Source organism: Mandrillus leucophaeus, unplaced genomic scaffold, assembly GCF_000951045.1.
Source record: "Mandrillus leucophaeus isolate KB7577 unplaced genomic scaffold, Mleu.le_1.0 Scaffold324, whole genome shotgun sequence".
NCBI lineage: Eukaryota > Metazoa > Chordata > Mammalia > Primates > Cercopithecidae > Mandrillus > Mandrillus leucophaeus.
The window spans coordinates 1,525,868-1,547,193 of record NW_012103410.1 but is presented as its reverse complement, the minus strand read 5'-3'; the positions used below and the strand labels follow the sequence as shown (position 1 = coordinate 1,547,193).

The 21,326-nt window shown below is 39.5% G+C and overlaps 1 protein-coding gene across 1 annotated transcript in view; it reads left to right on the top strand.

The window, feature by feature from the left end:
* CERS6 (ceramide synthase 6) overlaps positions 1-21,326 on the top strand; it is a gene marked incomplete at its 5' end in the record, with an annotated part of 328,174 nt that overhangs the window by 228,682 nt on the left and 78,166 nt on the right. Inside the window, 2 exons of the mRNA XM_011988171.1 lie at positions 14,727-14,777; positions 18,629-18,721. Of these exons, the coding sequence (XP_011843561.1) occupies positions 14,727-14,777; positions 18,629-18,721 (144 nt within the window). The remainder of the gene's footprint in view (positions 1-14,726; positions 14,778-18,628; positions 18,722-21,326) is intronic.

Here is a 21,326-nt window from a genome sequence, read left to right as displayed (position 1 = left end):
TGTTTCCTTCTAATCCCAGCTGTCTACTAGTGAAGAAGACAGTATCCGCTAGTAGAGTTTGGTGCTACTGTCTTGCTTCCTGCTAAGCCTCCGGCAGTTTTACGCATCATTGCTTTGCTTTTTGGGGGGATTTTTTGGAGATTTTTTTTTTAAATTATACTTTAAGTTCTGGGATACATGTGCAGAATATGCAGGTTTGTTACATAGGTATACATGTGCCTGGTGGTTTGCTGCACCCATCAACCCATCGTCTACATTAGGTATTTCTCCTAATGCTGTCCCTCCCCTTGTCCCCCCACCTCCCGATAGGCCCTGGTGTGTGATGTTCCCCTCCCTGTGCCCATATGTTCTCATTGTTCAGCTCCCACTTATGAGTGAGAACATGCAGTGTTTGGTTTTCTGTTCCTGTGTTAGTTTGCTGAGAATGATGGTTTCCAGCTTCATCCGTGTCCCTGCAAAGCACATGAACTCACTCTTTTATACTGCATAGTATTCCATGGTATATATGTGCCACATTTTCTTTATCCAGTCTAACATTGATGGGCATTAGGGTTAGCTCCAAGGCTTTGCTATTGTGAATAGTGCTGCGGTAAACATATGTGTGCATGTGTCTTTATTTATTTATTTTTATTTTTATATTTTTTAACAAGAGTTTCGCTCTTGTTGCCCGGAGTGCAGTGGTGCAATCTCGGCTCACCGCAACCTCCGCCTCCCAGGTTCAAGTGATTCTCCTACCTCAGCCTCCCAGGTAGCTGAGATTATAGGCATGCACCACCATGCCTGGCTAATTTTTGTATTTTTAGTAGAGACAGGGTTTCTCTGTGTTGGTCAGGCTAGTATCAAACTCCTGACCTCAGGTGTTCGCCCATCTTGGCCTCCCAAAGTGCTGGGATTACAGGCATGAACAACCACACCCGGCCATGTGTCTTTATAGTGGAATGATTTATAATCCTATGGGTATATTTACAAGAAAAAAAACAAACAACCCCATCAGAAAGTGGGCGAAGGATGTGAACAGACACTTTTCAAAAGAAGACATTTATGCAGCCAACAAACATATGAAAAAAAGCTCATCATCACTAATCATTAGAGAAATACAAATCAAAACCACAATGAGATACTATCTCACGTCAGTTAGGATGGTGATCATTAAAAAGCAGGAAACAACAGATGCTGGAGAGGATGTGGAGAAATAGGAATGCTTTTACACTGTTGGTGGGAGTGTAAATTAGTTCAACCATTGTGGAAGACAGTGTGACGGCACCATTGCTTTTTTACCATCAGTACAAATATCAACACAGTGACAAAGGCAAATGTCTTACTATTGTTATGAAGAGAGTTTTGACTTCATACTATCCTAAATTGGATTCAGGGACCCTCAAAAATCTGCAGATGGCCCTTCGTGAATTGCTGCCTGAGGTACTGTCAGGCCTACTGGGAGCAAGATTCCTGCCTCATCTGAGCTCCCACTGGTTGGAAAGGGAAATGTGGAGGAAGCATGTCTGCTTCCTAGTGCAAGGGGGCTGAGAAGCACTGTCTGGCTGGATCGTCAGACTTCCAACTGAAAAACCCGTTACCTTGGAACAAGGGAAGAGCAAGATTTTGGTTTATTGTTTTAAGTCCATTGTCTTATTTTGACATGTCCTCTACCTTCATAATATGTTACTTTCCCCCCTGAGTAGTTGTTCATATGGGAATGAGAAGACCTGTCTGTACATGGTAATTACACTTTTATTACCAGCTCTTCATTCTTGGTGGGAGTTGGGAGCCTTGAGGAGGTGGCATGGCTCCAGAAGCCCTCGTAAATCCCTGGGAGGAACACATAGGCTCTTTAGACAGACGTTTGTGTTAGTCACTAATTAGAATGACAATATGCATCAACTCCTTGGAATAATAGATGTTTTCATAGGATTAAAAGTAAAGAGATCCTATGATCCAGCAATCCCACTACTGGGTATATATTCAAAGGCAAGGAAATCAGTATGTCAAAGAGATATCTGCACTCCCATGTTTATTGCAGCAACATTCAAAATAGCCAAAACATGAAATTAACCTCAGTGTCCATTAAATGAACGGATAAAGAATATGTGGCATATATACACAATGGAATACTATTTGGCCATGAAAAAGAATAAAATCCTGTCATTTGTAGCAATGTGGATGAACCTGGAAGACATCATGTTAAGTGAAATACACCAAATACAGAAAGACAAATTCTGTATCATCTTATTCGTGTGGCATCGATTTTAAAAAGTTATCATAGGAGCAGAGATTATAACAGTAGTTACCAGAGACTGGGGAGGGAGGGTGGGGAGATGTTTGTCAACAGGTATAAAGTTACAGTTAGATGGGGGAATAAGTTCTGGGGCTTTATTGCAAAGTAGAGCAACTATGCTTAACAGTATGATATTGTATATTACAAAATAGAAGAGAGGCTTTTGAATGGTTTCACCACAAAGAAATGATTACATGCATGAGGTAATGGATATGTGAACTACCCTAACTTGGTCATTATCCAATATCTACATGTGTTAAAACATCAAATTGTATTCCATAAGTATGTACAATTACAATGTGTCAATTAAAAACTAAAGACACTGTATGTATATCCAGATGTGTCTATTAGGGGATGTTAAAATAGAAATCCCCATCTTTTCTCTCTTTCTCATCTATGACTTCCACTCATAATCTCTTTTTCTGTTTGACAAAACTGTATCTTAGTCATGAAAAACAGTTTATTTGAAAATACTGGGCCGGGCGCGGTGGCTCAAGCCTGTAATCCCAGCACTTTGGGAGGCCGAGACGGGCAGATCACGAGGTCAGGAGATCGAGACCATCCTGGCTAACACGGCGAAACCCCGTCTCCACTAAAAAATACAAAAAACTAGCCGGGCGAGGGGGCGGGCGCCTGTAGTCCCAGCTACTCGGGAGGCTGAGGCAGGAGAATGGCGGGAACCCGGGAGGCGGAGCTTGCAGTGAGCTGAGGTCCGGCCACTGCACCCCAGCCTGGGCGACAGAGCAAGACTCCGTCTCAAAAAAAAAAAAAGAAAATATTGTTTAGGGAGATTAGTACCTCGCTCATACACAGATAGGACATGGTTCAGAGAGGCTTGGATTCAGGTCGTTGGCCATTGCTGTCAATTCTCTATTTTATAGTGTTTATGAGGTTCACGATGAGCATCTCATACAGCAATGCCTGAAACTACAAGTGGGACTTATGTTGTGCCTGATATCAGGAAAGGGGCCAATGAATATTAGTTTACTCTTTCATTACTTGCCTCTTTCCACTGATCCACATTGTTCTTATTTATGAGCAATATCCGATAGCCTGCAGCCTCCTATGTGCTTAGAAGTCTTTTTAAATGTTGATGATTGATTCAGAAAATCAATACCTAAGAGGATGAAACCACAGGGAAACATGATAGGCACTTCTTAAACATTGAAAGTAATTTATGAACTACGGCATTTTCAAAGAGTCTGGAGTTCTATGCAGAGAAAGACTCACTAATGCTTAAAAACATTTTTGGAAGCAGAAAGCCAGCAAACTAGAGCCTGGAAGATTGGGCAGCAGGCAGAAAGACAGAGGGGTCTGAGTAGTTCTGGCGAGGAGATAGGAATGACTAGAACACAAGGAAGTTGGCCTGGGGAGGGCAGGGGTTGCTGGCTGGGAAGAGTGGACTTAGTCATGCATGGTCACGGTGGTCTGCCAAGCAGACAGGAGCCTGGAAAACCAGGCACAGTCATCTCACCTTCTCAGCTGGAAATGGGGAGGAGGCATTTGAAGTTTTTTCATCTGGAGAATAATGCAAGGAAAGGGATGATAAGGAAAAATGGTGATGTTGGAGATACGACTTGGTCCATAAGCTACAAGAAAGCACAGGTTCTTCCCTCCATCTTGCAGTTCCCTTCCTCCATCTGCTCACTGACTACATTCTGTTTGTCCTCTGTCTATAACTACCGGGCCTCTCCTCATGGAGCCTTCCCCTCCGACCCACCCTCCAAGGCTGCTGTGATTTGAATGTGTCCCCTCCAGAGTTCAGGTGGTGCCACATGATAATATTAAGAGGTGGGACCTGCAAGAAGAGATTAGGCCATGAGAGCTCCTTCCTCCTCAATGGGATTTAGGTCCTTATAAAAGAGGCTTCCCACAGCCTTTAAGTAGCTTGCCCTTCAGCATTCTGTCATGTGAGGATGCTGCATGAAGGCCCTCACAAGACCAAATCCCAATCAAGGGATCTTGGACAACAGCCTCCAGAACTACGAAGAATAAATTTCTGATCTTTATAAATTAGTCTGTGATATTCTGTTATAGTAGCACAAAGTGGACCAAGTGTCTTTTTATGTACTATGTCCTTACCACTTCTGTTTATTCCTGCTGTAACACGTAATGTAATTGTTTTGGTTACCCAGGAGATGGTAAGTTCCCTGAGAATGGAGAGTTTGTCCATTGCATCTTCATGCCCAGCCCAGTGCCTGATGCATGGCAGGCACTCAGTTAATACTTGAAACAATGTGTAAATGAGAAGCGTGCAGTAATAGCACAAACAGATTAAGGCCTAGGTAAATGGGTTGAGAAGTAGTAAGGAAGGGACTGATGGGGATCTTGGAAGGTGAGAGCAAGTTGGGTGGGTGGCAGAATGGTTGATTATCACTGTAATGAGTGCAAGGTTTTATTCTATACTATTTGCTCATCTTATTTATCTCATTCTACTTTCTCTTAATTGGGAATTTAGAATTATTAATGACTTGTTTGTACTTGAAATATCACTGTGAACATATAAATACTCTAAAGGCAGCTATATCCTGTGCTAGCTATTAAAGTTAATTAGAATTATTGAATAATTTGAGGGTGGCAATGTATTATTAATACTATTAATGTTGTTTATAAATATAGAGCAAAGTTGGGTTTTTTAAAGTATTTTCATTCTCGCTTTTATTATTTTTAATTGACATATATTTTTACATATTTTTGGGGTACGGTGTGATAGTTCAGTACATGTATATAATGCATAAAGATGAAACTAGGGTAATTAGCGCATGTGTCACCTCAGACATGCATTATTTATTTGTGTTGGGAGCATTCAAAACCCACTCTTCCAGCTACTTGAAAATACACAATAAATTGTTCGCTATAGGTGCCCGACAGTGCTGTAGAGCACTAGGACTGTCCTTCCTTTCTAGCTATATTTTGTACTCACTAACCAGCTTCTGGCTAACCCCCTTCCCCTAGCCTGCCCATCCCCTAGTACCACTATTCTACTGTCTACTTCTATGAGATCAACTTTTTTAGCTTCTACATATGAGTGAGAACCTGAGGTACTTGTCTTACTGTGCCTGGCTTATTTCACTTAAAAGTAATGTCCTCCAAATTCATTCATATTGCTACAAATGGCAAGATTTCATTCCTTTATATGACTGAATAGTATTTCATTGTGTATACATACCATTTTTAAAATCTATTCATCTGTTGAATTCCATATCTTGGCTATTGTGAATAGTGCTGCAATAAACATGGGAATGCAGATATCTCTTTAACATACTGATTTTCTCTCCTTTGGATGTATACCCAGTAGTTGGGTTGCTGGATCATATGGTAGTTCTGTTTTTAGTTTGCCAGTGTGTTTTTTGAAATAAGACCTGTTAAAACTACATAAACTTGGCTTTTTATTATCCAGATAAGACTTGGTCATTGCAGAAAAATCATAACTATGACAATATATAATTTAATAGTAATATATGAACATAAGAAAAAAATACAAAGCCCCTGAAATAATTATTACTCAATAATTATTAAACAATTTTGGGTAGATATATTGCCGGGAATTTATAGTGGGTGTGTTTAAATATATAACTACTTTAAATGTAAAGTACACTCTATACCTTCTTGTGACTGGATCTTAACTTAAAACATGAATGTGCCTGTTAACATTTCCGTAGCTCATCTGGTTTTAGCACAGCAGTAGTGAGCAGTGGCATGCACCCTTGACAGTGCCACATGACATACAAGCTGGACCATATTTCTGCTCTTTCTCCAGAGCTGCGAAGGTCACTGAGACACAGGAAGATACAACCTAGAAAAATGGGGGAGTTAATACTACAACTCTCACAATGAGGGGTGGGTGTTGGTGGATAAATGCCGCAGCATCCCTGTCCCATGTTGAGACAGTTACAAGATCCATGCTGAGTGGTTCCGCAGGGGCTCCCTATGCAGTTGCCTGCAGCAGTAACCAGCTCATTCCTGAAAATTGTAGTGGTTTTTCAGCTTTGTCTATCTTACTTTCTCCAAAGCAGCTTGCATCTGGGTCTTTATCTCTGTCTCTTTCCAGAGAATCCCAAAGTAAAAAAATGTCAACCCTGTATTATTGAACAATCCGATTTATTTTAATTTTTGTTATAAAAAGAATTATAATGGATATCTATGTATAAATGCCTTTACATATGGATCTAGTTAATTATTTTTTAAATAATAAGTGCTAGGTCAAGGATATGTTTTAAATTTTTATTGTAAATAGAATTACAATAGATATCTATGTATCAATACCTTTACATATGGGTCTAGTTAATTTTTCACAATAAATGCTGGGTCAAAGATATGTACTTTTTAAAGACCCTTGATATATGTTACCAAATTACCCTTCAGAAAGGTTATTCCAGTTTGCAGAGTATTGGTTTTCCTATAAGTATATAAGTGACCTTTGGGTATGAACCTTTTTAAATATTTGCCAGACTCTCAGATAAAAAATTCTGTCTAGTTTTAATCTGTAATTTTTACATGTGCTTTTGATCACATGTTTTTGTTTGATGTGTTGCCTGTTTGTATCTTCTTCCCATTTTTCTCATTGGATATTTAAATGCTTTAATCACTTTTTATGACCTCTTTACATATTAGAAATAGTAATCCTTTGTCTCATGTTATCAACCATTTCTCTAAAATATCCGTTGACTAATTTTGTGCTTCTTAATAGCCACTCTCACTGGCCTCGTTCTCAAATTCTACATTGGCCTGCACATCTCTCTCCCCGTGTGTTGACATTCTCACCATTTCCCTCCCTCTAGGTCTTTCTATCTCATTTTCATTCATCTTCTCTTTTCTATACCTGGTCTCTTTCTCCCTAATTCCTCTTCTAAACATGGAATTGATTGGTCTTTTCTACTTGGCAGTGATTCTTGCTGGGTGAAGAAGACAGTCCACATCAGAACAAATGGGAGAGGTGGTCTTTCAAGTGCCATATTCCCAGACTCTTGAGAACCATGGCGTTCTTACCCTGAGCTGTAGTGTGCATAGTGTGCCGTGGTGACTGTTAGATGTGTGTGGAGCCCCTCAGCTGAACAGAAGCAGAAGTTGAGAACTATTGGCTGAAAGGCTAAAGAAGCCATGGAAATGCCACTCACGTTTTCCGTCTACTTGTTTCTATGATAGAACTCTCTTGGAAATCCTGTGACCTCAGTGCTTATCTCCAAAAAAATCTTTCTACCTGTATGTACTTCACAGATCTGAAAGTTACTTACTAAATTGATTGCAGAATGTGGTAAAGGCACATGCTAGACCGGGTCTAGAGGACTAGCATCCTTTTTAAAGTCTGATCAATATGAAAGGCTATCTTTATGTAATGCCGTGGGGTCAAGTCCAAATTACATTTCCACATCAGGAGAGCTTTCAAGGCTAATGCAGATGCCACAGGCCTCTAGGGAGGGGCTACTGCTGTGCTTGGTAGATTTATAGTAACACGTCTACTGTCCTAGGAAAGGAGGAAAGGGCACCTCTTGCATTCTGGGAGTGCTCTCGGCTGCTCACCACTAATCAGGAATTTCTTCAGGCTGAGAGACTTCTGGCTTCATTCTTTTCATCCCAAACACAATTTATTTATACCTTTGTAAACTCACAAAATGTGAAATATTTCTTTGTATTCTGAGTTATTTTATAATGTGTATTCAATTAAAATTGTAGATTATCATCTCAAATTGATCTGATTTACATTCATTTAAATTAATTACACAGTTGTTTCTTAAAAGAATCTTCAATATTTAGGTAACAAATTATCAGTATAGATATTGAACATTTAAAATTACACATGAAAAGAGAAATAAGCAAGGATGTTGAGAGGCAATCACAGATCACACTTGCTATGACTGAGCTTTAGAATTAGATCTCAGCTTCTCAAAACCAGGGTGGAAAGGTATTAATAACAATGGGGAAACATAATTATCACTTGGCACAAAGAAACATGCTAAGCATTAACAGAAAGGAAGTATTTCACCCTGCCTTGGACTAAATTTTGAAGCAAAAATGTCCTGTGGAACTTACACATTGGACTTAGGGTGAATGTTTCCAGTATAAATTCATGGAAGCATTTTTCTTTTGTTTGTTTCTTACAGTAAATCCTCAATGTAAGCAAAAGCTATAAGGTTTGAATATAACTCAGTAAGTGTTTTCTCAGAGTAGTTTTAGTGAAAGTAGTGTCCAAGTAGTTTAAGAATCTAGATTTTTGGTAGTTTTAAACATAATCCAACTACATAGAGAACAAATGTCTGTTAGACTATGTTTCTTGACTCCTAGTTGCATCAGCTGGGCTTTGTGAAAGGTAGGTAAGAGTTTTTATGGAAAGAGCAAAAGATGAAATTTGCCTCAATGTGCTGACTTCGAGTAAATACCCACACACCTTTTACATTTTTGATGAGGCAACAAAATGTTTTTAATATGTTTTATGATTCATGTTCTTTTGTTAAACTAGTTATTAATTCAAAGAAACTACTGTTTCTTCAGCTGCAGATACCTACTGATTCTTGGAGGGAAAAAAGCATATATATATGTATATATGTGTATTTATGTTTCTGTTTAACCACTGACCACTTGCCTGGTTAATCAGATATCCTTTTCTCTGGTCCTTGCTTCAAAATCTCTATTTCTTTAGGCTTGCACTAACGTGATAATTGCAGATGGTAAAGTAAAGTTTCAGCCCTTACCTGTTTTTCTGACTTCTGTTCACAATGAAACCTCTGTAGTGCAGCCAGTAAAAGAAGAAACTGGATGAAAGAGCAGATTTACTGACCCTTAAAGATGCTTCTTTACCCTTCTCTTTAAAAAAAATCATAGAATAAATGGCACTCAATTCTTATGTGTATGGTCAAAATGTCGATGAAGGCTTGACCTGCACCAGTGCTTCTGACTCCTATCCTGGTGCCAGGATCAGGTTTGCTCAGGGTAAGAACAGCCACAGATGCCTCCCAAGGGAATCTGTTATTGATGGATATGCTTGCTGCTGAGTTATGTCTCAATTGATGCGTCTGGGAGAAGAGGCACATTTTAATCTAATGAAAAATCCCATTATACATTGTGGCTTAGATTGAGAGAGTTAGAGGTAATTTCTCTTCCACTATGATATGGCCCGTCTTAGCCTTATTCACACGTTTTATAAGTCTTCTTAAATTGAAATTAGTTGACGTGTAATTTAATAGCTAGTAAGCACCATTTATGAGGAGTTCTCTTATGATGCTATGTTAGTCAGCTCAGACTACTGTAACAAAATACCATATACTAGATGGCTTGAACAACAGAAATTTATTTCTCATAGTTCTGGAAACTGGAAGTTCCAGATAAGGTCTGGTAAGGATTGGTGTCTAGTGAGTGCACTCTTCTTAGTATGCAGAGAGCAACCTTCTCACTGCGATCTTCGCATGGTCTTGTTTCTGAGCACACGTGTGGAGAGGGAGAAATCTCTCTCTTCCTCTTCCTCTCCTTGCAACGCCACCAACCCTATTTGTTTAAGACTCTAACCTTATGACCTCATTTTACATTAATTACCTTCCAAAGGCCTTATCTTCAAATACAGTCATGTTAGTGATTAGGGCAGATGCAATAAATAAATAAATAAATGCAATTTCTGTTGACCAAGGCAAAAAAAAAAGCAGGAAAGAAGGAAGCCTAAGGGATCATGTCAGTGAGATAACCGTTGAGTTATTTAATAGTAAGGAGAACTGGTTACCCATCTGGACCTGTGGATTGTTCTGTAGATTACAGGACTTGGAGGTCCTTTCTAAACCTAAAATTCAGTGTTTCTAGGTAATAGCTCATTTGGGGGAATCTATTCCAAATGCCTGTGATGTTTTACTTTCATTATTCATTCTTCGTCACCCAGAGTACCCAGCAGAAGGCACAGTGGAAGAGCCCAGCTGGCCTAGGTTTGATTTCCACTTTCTCTACTTAGCAGCTGTGTAGCCTTTAATTAATTACTGTTCCTCTCTGAGACTGTTTCTTTGTCTACAAAATAATTGATACTTGCCTTGATGCAGATATTAATATTAGAATACAGGTTATGCTACTGTATATAAAAGTAAGCAAAACACACTAGCTTAGATATGAGAGAAATGATAGGAATTTATTTATCTCATACATACAATCCAGAGGGAAGCAAATCAGGGCTGGTGGAGACTTCTGATACCGGACTCCATAGAAACTTCCATTTCAGGGCCAGTGGTGACTGCTTCAGTTTTCATTATCTCCCTTCAATGGGAATGGAGAAAGGCTGAGAGGAACTCATTCACACTGACCTTTTAGGGGCACCATCCCCAAGTGGCACACACAAACTTTGCTTCCACCAGAGCTTCCACCAGAATTGTGCCAGCCAAGGAGGCTGGGTGAGAAGCATATCTTTAGCTATTGCTTTAGTAGCAGTGGTTCTTCGGCTTCAAATGATTCTCGCAAAGATTAGAAATAATTCATTAATTCATTTATCTATATTGAATTGTGAAATATCATAACAAAGTGTTTAGCAAGATGCCTCACACATGGTAAATACCAAAAAGATGGAATCACCCTTCTTACTTTTCCCTAGTACCTTACTACTGGCAAAATGTGGTCCATGGCCTAAAAGCATCAGCATCAACGGAGAGCTTTAGAAATGCAGAATTTCATCCCCAAACCCAGACCTCAGTCTGCATTTTAACAGTTGATGAAGCTCTGAGCTGGCATGTTCTTTGTAAATCTTTAATGGTATCTGCTGGCCTCTACTGGTGATGTTATCTTGATTGCTTACAATGTTGTTGTCAGAATTAAATGAGATGACACGTATAAAATACTTTAAATCTGTGAAATGTTTTATAACATGATTTAAGTGTACATAAGTGAGAAGGAATAATGTGAACCATAGGTTATTGTAACAACATTTATTTTCTGAGACAGGATCTCATACTGTTGCCCAGGCTGCAATGCCTGGCACAATCATGGCTTATTGCAGCCTTGGCCCCCACCAGGCTCAAGCAATCCTCCTACCTCAGCCTTCTGAGTAGCTGGGACTATAGGCACATGCTACTAGACCCAACTAATTTTCATATTATTTGTAGAGATGAGGTCCCACTGTGTTGCCCAGGCCGGTCTTGAGCTCCTGGGCTCAAGCAGTTCTCCCACCTCATCCTCCCAAAGTGTTAGAATTACAAGTGTGAGCCACCACGACTGACCCAAAATTTGATTTCAGATTTTCCAACCTTGATAACCTTCCTTGATGTTGTAACGTCATGTGAAAAAGGCATTCTGTTTCTGGAAAATGTGCTTGACTTGCCATGCAACCTCCTAGGTACAGAGTTTTTATTATTAGTTAGGGAGATGCTAGGCCTAACTTTCTAAATTGAGGGTTTTAGTGTATTTTTAATCACCATTCCTCTATGATGTCTAAATATTTCATCTTTTTAAGTTCTTGATTACGTTACTGTCCTATAATTTGTGTGATAGAATATATGGATTTTGACATCAAATGAATGTGGAAATGATTCTAAAAAACTGGAAAATTTCTATCAATGGAGAAAGTAGATAAATGTCAACTTTATAGTATCAACTTAAAGAAGTTATGCCTAAATTGGGTCCAGGTGCGGTGGCTCACGCCTGTAATCCCAGCACTTTGGGAGGCCGAGGCAGGTGGATCACCTGAGATCAGGGGTTTGAGACCAGCCTGGCCAACATGGCAAAACCCTGTTTCTACTAAAAATACAAAAATTAGCTGGGCATGGTGGTGCACGCCTGTTGTCCCAGCCACTCGGGAGGCTGAGGCAGGAGAATCATTTGAACACAGGAGGTAGAGGTTGCAGTGAGCTGAGATCGCACCACTGTACTCCAACCTGGTGACAGAATGAGACTCCATCAAAAAATAAAGAAGGAGAAGTTATGCCTAAATTAGAAACAGCCAATCCAGATTCATACACCAGTGTTGAGCTATAAGAAATCAGGAGAATCAACTCATAGAGTTCTATAAATTGGGAAAGATATTTGTTCTACTGTCTCACCGTGTTTGGGGGGTATAACTTAAGATCCTAGAAAAATGTACTGTGCATATAGAAGGTGATATTAATACCCGATGTTGTCAGAGTGAGGGGTGTATGTGAACATGCATTTGTGTGAAAGAGTATATTCTTAAATGATTGGGAGAAAACTTGTGAGCTGACCTTGGGCCCTGGTAGCTTCATCAGATTCATGGTATCCAGGCCTGTGCCCCTGCCTCCAGTGCATAGGAGCCCGAAGAGGGGCAGACACTTATTCGCTGTTTCTGCAGTTCAGTCAGGCATTGGGCATGCAATGAAAACAGGTCTAGGGGATGCACATCTGATTCACACAGAGAAAAGCCTGGGTTTTAGAAGACTGATCAGCCAAGAAGCTCACAAAGGAAGGGAAGTTCTGAACGACAGATTTTTCTGGATCATTGTGAGTTATACCTTGCCCTCCTGCCTGTCACTGGAAAGGATGGCCACAGTGGCAGAGATGACTGCTGCATCCTTAGGGGCAAGCACAGACATGCCCAGTGGTCTTGGGACTGATAAATTTAGATGAACACGAGGCCTTGCCTTTCTATTCTGTATTCCTTTTCATTAGCATTCAGTAGATGAGTGCTGAACTTGGAAGTCTATGGTGAGAGGATAAACATGCATGTGACATAACTTTCCTTCAAGGGCTTTCAATTGAGGAGATAACTTTATCAGAGAGAATGGCAATAACTAATATTTGTACTTTAAAATAGATGTTGCTGTGTTGTACCCACATTTTTTAAAACCTGCATGTATATGGGTATTTAAAAGTAAATTGATCTGTATCATGTTTATAACTATATTACATAGAAACAAAAGACCAAAAATGGGTCATACATCAAAGTAAATGGTGATGAAAATTTAAATTATTTTTACTTTTTTATTCTTTATTTTTTACATCTTCCTAAATGGGCACGTATTGCTGACTTAACAACACAGTAAGCCTCCCAAGTAGTTTTATGCACACTACCTCGTTTGATCTTCACAATCACTCTGTGAGGTCAATAATGAACATCGATGTTATAGATGAGAGAAATGGAGGAGACAGGCAGACAACTCAGACACTCAGGAAGTTAAGTGCAGTGAGATTACATGATACAGACAGTGCTGAACAGGGAGCAAAAGGCAAAATCAGGAGCTGAGTTAAGATCTCGGAAAGAAAATGAAAAGTGCTTGAATGAAAGGGAAATGTAAAGATTCTGGAACGTAGTTAGGTTTAGGGCAGTGCATGGCTTTGTATAGGAATCTGGTTCCCTCCTTTGAGATCGGGTTTAGTTTGATCAGACTCAGAGACAGGGTGCACAGTGGTTATGTTTGGGTTTGGGATCAGAGAGTCTGAGTTTGATTTTCACCTTTGGCACTGCCTAGCTATTGAACCTAGGTAGTTATTCACAGCCTTGGGGCCTCCATTTACCTATCTATAAAATAAGAAAAATACTAGTAGCCACTATAAGGTTTAAATGAGTTAATATGTGTAGGAGCCTTTAAAAGTATATAGGACATAAGGAGGACTCAGCAGATATTAGCCACCTAAAACTAATTGTCCTCATTCCTATGACACAGGGCTGATGAAGGTGTTGGCAGATTAACTGTAAGAAACATATAGATGTATATCAAATGTATATAGATGTATATCAGAAAGTGCTGACAGCTGTGGATAAGGGATGCAAAAGAATTATAACGTTAATACTTTTTTTGAAATTATTTTGAAACCCTGAGAAAGTTTGTGCTGGTCTTATTGGATAATTCAGCTGTCTGTTTGAATTCATACCAACCCCTCCTTGATTATTACAAATGTTTGGAATCTGTGTGTACACTTAGATTTTCCTAATTATACTGTGTCATAAGGCAAGTAATTACCCTCAAATTAAGAATGATTATTTTGTCATAAAAAGACCTGGATCACAGGTCTGGAGTTGGCATGTGTGTGAGGGTTAGTCTTAAGTGTGCTGCTGAAATAAGAAGTGTACCTGCATGTCACTGAACCCTGGTCAAGGCATGAATAATGTCGCTTGGTAAACATTGAGTCTGAGGAGTTTCGGGGCAGTTTATGCTAACTGTCATCAATGTTTATAGATAAGAGTGAGATGGAGGATTTACATCTGGTTTCTGTGAGACCCCTGCAGGGCCCTGCTGTTGAGGCTGGTTATGTAGCAGGAATATGTCTAAGTGACCAGCAAAATAGAAAAAATACCAGCTGAGACTGCATCCCAGAAGCAGCCTAAAATACTACCAGTTGAGTTTAGATTACCAAGAGAGAATATATTGTATACTAGTTGCTTTAATATCCTATGCCTAGCTGTTTTAAAGTTCTTCAATTCCCACACAGGTAAATTATTGAAATCCAAAAATATTAGAGCAAGAGCCTATTGTAAACCTTTTTTATGCTCTTATCTGTGTTCTAAAATATGTAAAATATTTTTTGTCATTTTTTTCAGACCCCCTGGTTGTGGAATACGAGGCACTGCTGGTACAACTACCCCTATCAGGTAAGGAGGCATTATTGTCTGGGTTTTTACACACATAAAGTATCTACCTTAGGTCAATTTCATGGTCTCAGGCAGGCCCCAACAGGTTGGGCAACCCCCTTCATTCTTGGCCCGACTGCCGCTGATCAGTGCTGGACATAATCTAGTGAGGATAGTAATTTGTGCATTATTCTTAGTGAAGTTCAGAATCAAGGCCCGATTGCCCTAGCAGATGGAGTCAGCTTGGAAAGTACATTTACAAAAGAATAGGATCAATCAGTTCAACAGGTGGAAAATTCCTGCTCCTAACAGCTGATCTGCTTCTAATCACTGAGGTAAGTCTGGAGTCCTGTTGACATAGCACAGACCTGCCTCAACAGCAAGTGGGAAAGATCAAGTGTGAGGCTGGAGCAGGTACACTGAGTTCAGTTCACTTTGTGGCTTAGAAGCAGCCTCCAAATATGTAAATCAAGCACCGTTTCCCTGAATGCAGAAAAATGGGCTTGTACTATGACGTGTGGAAGGATTATTTCTGAAACTAAAAACAGCGTCATTGAAAGTGAGATTAAAATCATATTCCAGAAAGGAAGCATTTTAGATCTCTGCCCACTGACACACTTTTGCATCTTTCCATGAATTCAGTGATACAAGCATGTGTTGTTGTGGTCCCCAGATCAGTTAAAAAAGCTGGAACTTGTCTAAGAGTTTCTAGCTGGGAAATTTCTATAACTCCGTGTTCAGTTGGGATGTTATGTAAGAGAAGCAAATGCAGCTACGTATTTTGAAGAGACATGTTATACATTATAATGAGCAACTTCAGGTTTTTTGTTTGGGGTTTCTTTGGGTTGTCTGTTGAGGTATATGGTCTTTGGGGCATGCACAGGCTTATGGGGAGCAGGCCTGCCCTGTGTCTGTGTCTTCTTTGTTACACACAGTGTCACGGCAGAGGGTGGGGACTGGCACTGGATACTCCTTGAGCTAGTTCAACGTTAAGGACACATTGAAATTGAATTCCAGTTGGCATTTTCATCTCTTTCGAGTGGTTTATTCACATTAGAAAACACTATAAATAAACAATAGAACATGGCAAGAAAGCTGAACATTCAGAGGATATTTGATAGAGACTAAAGCAATGGTGAAACCAATAGCTTATTTTACACAATTGTAATTCTCAGGCCCAACTGCTGTTTACCGTACTGGGAACATTGTCACATAAGGCTCTTTGTGTCCTGTAATGGTATAGTGAGTGGCAAAATCCATGTATGTCTACATTTCTGTTTATAAAAGTACATACAAATGCCAAATGAAATGTAATCCCTACTCTTCTTTCTAACTATAATTTAGTCCAGAATAACTGTCATGTTCATGGCTGGAGCTGAGAAATTGCTTATTTCTGAGAAAATGAGTTGCTAGAGCTATGGCCTATACTGTAGCTGCAGAGGGTTTCACAGCACTGTAGATTCAACATGAAAGTTTGAGGGTCTGGGAGATAGTAATTTTTTAAAAAACAGGAAACACCACTGGTATGGAAGGCAAGATGCTATGTGTGAGGACTCAGATCAAGATTGTTTTCTGTATGATTCAGCATATGGTCCCCAGAATGCAGGACAAATTCACAGTCTCTCACGGGAATGGTGCATCTTTGAAAATGCCATATAGTAATAAAGAATATTAGCTGATTTCTTTGTGTGTGGTGGGGGTGGAATTAAACAACATACAATTATGTATGCAATTATAGTACTTTGTGTGTAAGCATGTCTATGTAAATATATAGATTGCTGTTCCAAGTCAGTCGCTATCCTTTAGGGCACTTTTAAAGACATACTTATGAAACGTATTTATTATATCTTTAGCATATATGTTAAATAGATAATTGAACAGACATTTAGGTGAAAAAGTAGTGGTCTACTTCAGTTTTATTAAGGATACACTTACTTTAGTAAGTACGCATGTTATTTGTTATTTGTTACATATTAAATAATTTCATATACATGTGTATATTCTAAGTTTAAAATAATGTGAAGCTGCATTCAGTTGAACCTTGTCCAGCTTGGCGTAAGAAGCACAAGTTGGACATGAGATACCCTAGTTGGTGGTCATGGGGCCTCACTAGCTATGAGACCTAGCCTTAGCCTCTTAACCCAAATTAACTGACAGCAATTTCCTGTCAACTATATAATCTAGGTCTAGAATTATAGTACTAATTTTATAGGATTTTTATGAGAACCAAAGAAATTAACATGTGAGTGAGCACTGTCAACTGCAAAGCACTCCTTGGACATAGTAATTATTATAATGGGACGCTCTCTATGAACTCTGCGGTTTCCAGATGCTCTCTGACTTGCCCTTATAATTCCTCTGGGCCTTTCCCCAGGTGGTGGAAGTAAGAGAATCTCATTAAAACTAAAATTTACCCTTGGCTCAAAGGGTCCTGAACCAGAGCCCGATTTTCTAGACTTTATTGCAGCCATCCATCTGCCCTGAATATCCATCCTTCATTATTAATGCCTTCAAGTTTTACAAGGACAGTTCAGTGGGAAATGGATTCTCTTCAGGGAGATGCTGAATTGATGCTTGTCTCCGTTCAGGCTGCTAGAAGAGAATATGCTAAGAGATCATGTCCCTTCTTATAAGGGCATTAACCCTATTCATGAGGGATCCACTCTGATGACCTAATTACCTCCCAAAGGCCCTGCCTCCAAATACTGTCACATTGGGATTAGGCTTCATCATATGAATGTTAGGGGGAACACAAACTTTCAGTCCACAGCAGGGCTCGTTGTCATTTAGACTTTAGGATTGCTGGTTGGAGTATCCTGTCCCATTGTGTATTTTGTTGTCAGAGACCTATGCAGGACAACTTTTCTGTGATTCCCATGCATAGAGTGGGTGAGTGCCAGCTTCTTCTGATTGTCATTCATTATGCTACTATTGGTGTACAAAACATTTACCTTTCAATTATATTTACCATATATGGTATCGTCTTGTGTATGGGGGTATGGACTTGTTTGTGTGATGAATTTCAAATGTTTTTCATTCATTTTGATAAAGCAAGACATATCATTACAACTCAATATAACAATTAAAAACAACTCATCAAAAATGTTTTTTGAAAACTCTCTTGTTTTTAGTGGGATTGTGTGGAAAATAAATATTCCTGACTTCCACTGCCTCTCTGAGCCTCCCCCCAACCCTGAGCCTCTGAAGCAGTTAAAGCAGGTATCACTAAACTAAGACCCAAGTTTTATACCTGCTAAGCTGTGGAGCTGAGACATGATCAGATATCCTGGCTGGGTGCCTAGTCTGGTATCTGCTGGCAGCTTTCCTGTCCCTCTGATCTTTCAGTAAATATTTTTGAATAATTATTTTTGATATTTGAAATGTACTGAACATTTTCTAATAACAACAACAAAAAAAACTTTCTGATTAATGCGAAACTTAAATCTACGCCTCAGTGACCCGTATAGTATTCCAGTTCCTATCACCTACTGTCCTGTCCCTACACTCGCAGCAGTTGTCCAGGGTTATTCTTTGTCTGTATTAGAATGTTTTTTCAGGTTGCTTAAGGAATCTTGCAGATACTTGTGACAAAGAATCATAAATGCTATTGTTAAGCTGAATAATGAATGGAGTCCCAAATGTTCATGCTAATTAATGCTTTTTGAGTCGGAGATGAAATGAGAGTAATATCATCAAGCTGTGGATGAAAGTTATCCTCAAAGCTCCATCATCTACAAAGAGAATAGGACAGAAACTGCCTTTGTGCAGGTGCAAGACCATGTTACTTTTGAGCAGTGAACTTGAGATGTCTGGGATACAAATTGGGTTCCCTATTAACTATTAATCATTTCCTTTTTTTCTTTCACTTTCAGCCACTCACAACTGACCTTCACTACTATTACATCCTGGAGCTGTCGTTTTATTGGTCTTTAATGTTTTCGCAGTTCACTGATATCAAAAGAAAGGTAAGAGCAGTTATGTCATAAAGTGCTTGCAAACATGCATCTTTAATGGCCCTTAGCAGGTGGGTGTAGACTCTCAAAGGCACTCATACCTGTTCTCCTGGCAGCCCTAGGTTTGTATGACCTGCTGCATTATTACAGAAAGTTCTCTATTTTTGCTTGTGCTGTTTTGTATTTTGTTTCTATTATTTCTTCACTCATCCCCTAAAACTCAGCCTTCTTTTCTCCATGTAATAATGTAGCAGTGAATCCCCATAGAAATAATTTTCTGTCAATCTAATTCCCAAGTCCTCTGTTCTCCAAATTAAATAAAAAGCAAAAATCCTATTTGTAGCTCCTGGGAGAGAGTAAAGTCTCAGTGTTTCAGCCCTACGGAATTAATTCCCCAATTGCAGGGTTATCCAGTGTCAAAATTTATCTCGGAAATGCAGCATTCCTCAGTGAACTGTGATCTGGTTTCCACCTATTCCCTCCACTGGAATTGCTTTTGTGTGACCCCCTACGTGTTAAATCCACTTATTCTGGCTTTCATCCTACCAGCTTCTAGGCAAAATTGGCACTTCTAGCTCTTTACTACTTATTTTTCTGTGACACCATATTTGGATCAATCCTCAAAGTCACCTTGCTGTCCTTTGTCTTAATGCCCCGTGCCCTACATATTTGGGTGTACCAGAGTTCTGGACCTGAATTACAGGATCTCCCTGGATGATTGAGTTTATACTTCCTGATACTTCCAACCATAACCTACATCCCATTAATTCTGAAATGTTTCTCTTCTGCCCCACATTATCTCTGGGTCCATACTTCCACATCTGTAGTCACAGATGATAGTACTGGTTGAACATCCCTAAATCTGAAAATCCAAAAGGCTCTGAAATTTGATACTTTTTGAGTGTTAACATGATGCTCAAAGTAAATAAATGCTCATTGGAGCATTTTGCATTTCAGATTTGTATATTAGGGATGCAAATCTGTAAGTATAATGCAAACATTCCAAAATCCAAAGAAATCCAAAGTTCAAAACACTTCTAATTCCAAGCATTTGGGGTAAGGGATACACAACGTACATTGTGTTATTTTTGTACATTATATCATTTAGTCCTGACAACAAATCAAAGATCCAGTTTGATTATTTTATTATTTATGCTTATTTTATGAATGAGGAAATTAAGCCTTACATGCAAAGTGCTCCTGACTGAAGACGTGGTCTTCTAGTCTTGTTCTTCCTCCAGTAACCCTTAGAACCAACAGTCATGTCAGCCAGGATGTTTTCCTTTGCTCTTGTTTTTGCCACTCCGTGTACCTTCTTTCCTTAATATCACTGACAAACGTACAGTTCCCTCTCCTTTTGCCCACTCTGTTATATAGTCTCTTAAACAGTCTTCCTATCTAAGTAGTCATTCTTGTTTATCTGCTGCCTAAGAATTATGTTTCTAAAACCTTCAAGACAAAGTTCAAATACTTGGAGGATAAAACGCAATGTCTTAGTCCAATTGAGCTAATATAACAAAATGCCAGATTGACTGAGTAGCTTATAAAATCTGTTTCTCACAGTTCTGGAAGGTGAGATGCCCAAGATCAAAGCACCAGCAGATTCAGTGTCTAGCAACAACCCACTTTCTCATAGATGAGAACCTTCTCACACTGTCTTCTCATAGTGGAAGGGGCAAGACAGCTCTTTGAGGCCTCCTTTATAAGGGCATGAGTCCCATTCACAAGGGCTTCTGCCAAAAGGCCCCATGTCCTAATACTATCACTTTGGGGGTTAGAGTTTCAATATATATATTTGAGGACACAAGCATTTAGTCCGCAGCAAGCAAGATATGTTCACCTTTGCACCCCCACGACTATCAGTGTAGCTGCTCATCGTGGGGATCAGTAAGTTGAGGGTAAATGAATAAGCGAAATCAGTTCCTTTACGTTATGATGGAGCACAGTACTGCAATGTATCATTTCTTGGTTAAATCAGTAATCTGCTAAGTTGCAAACTGGTATCCAAGTGGCAGCTGAAAAGCGTTTAAGAGTCTGTGGGCCTACTACCCAAGTCCCCTTCCCCACATATGCTCATTCCACCATCCAACAGCAGTGGCTTACTTGGCTGGCAAAAAGCTGTCTTTTCTGATTGTATGGCTACAAGGCCCATAATATGGTATATACCAACTGATTCTCAGAAGAAGTAGGTGGTCCCTGTCAAGGCGAGCTTGAGCATGACAGATGACTCTTTGACACCCATAATTTGTGGTTCCTTTACTCATTGTACCCAATACTCCGAGTTGGTTTCTGAAATCATTTACAGACTCTTTAGTGATGGTATGTCAAGTGAGTCTCTTCTGTCCTACATGAGGGAGCCTTCTTTGGTCACGTATTGCCAATACATGTAGACTGATTATTTTCTATGTGCCAGGTACTGTGCAAGGGTCATGTTGCATTTTATTTTATTTTTTGAGGAGACCTTTTGTCCAGGTAGTCACATAAAACACTTATATAACAGAGAGCTAGAACGTTCTTCTTCTTTTTTTGGGGGGGGGAAAATTGATGCACAGAGTGAGTTTGTGTACGTTTCTCAGGGCCATGTAATATGGGAATGAATTAGAGGCTAGGCTTACCA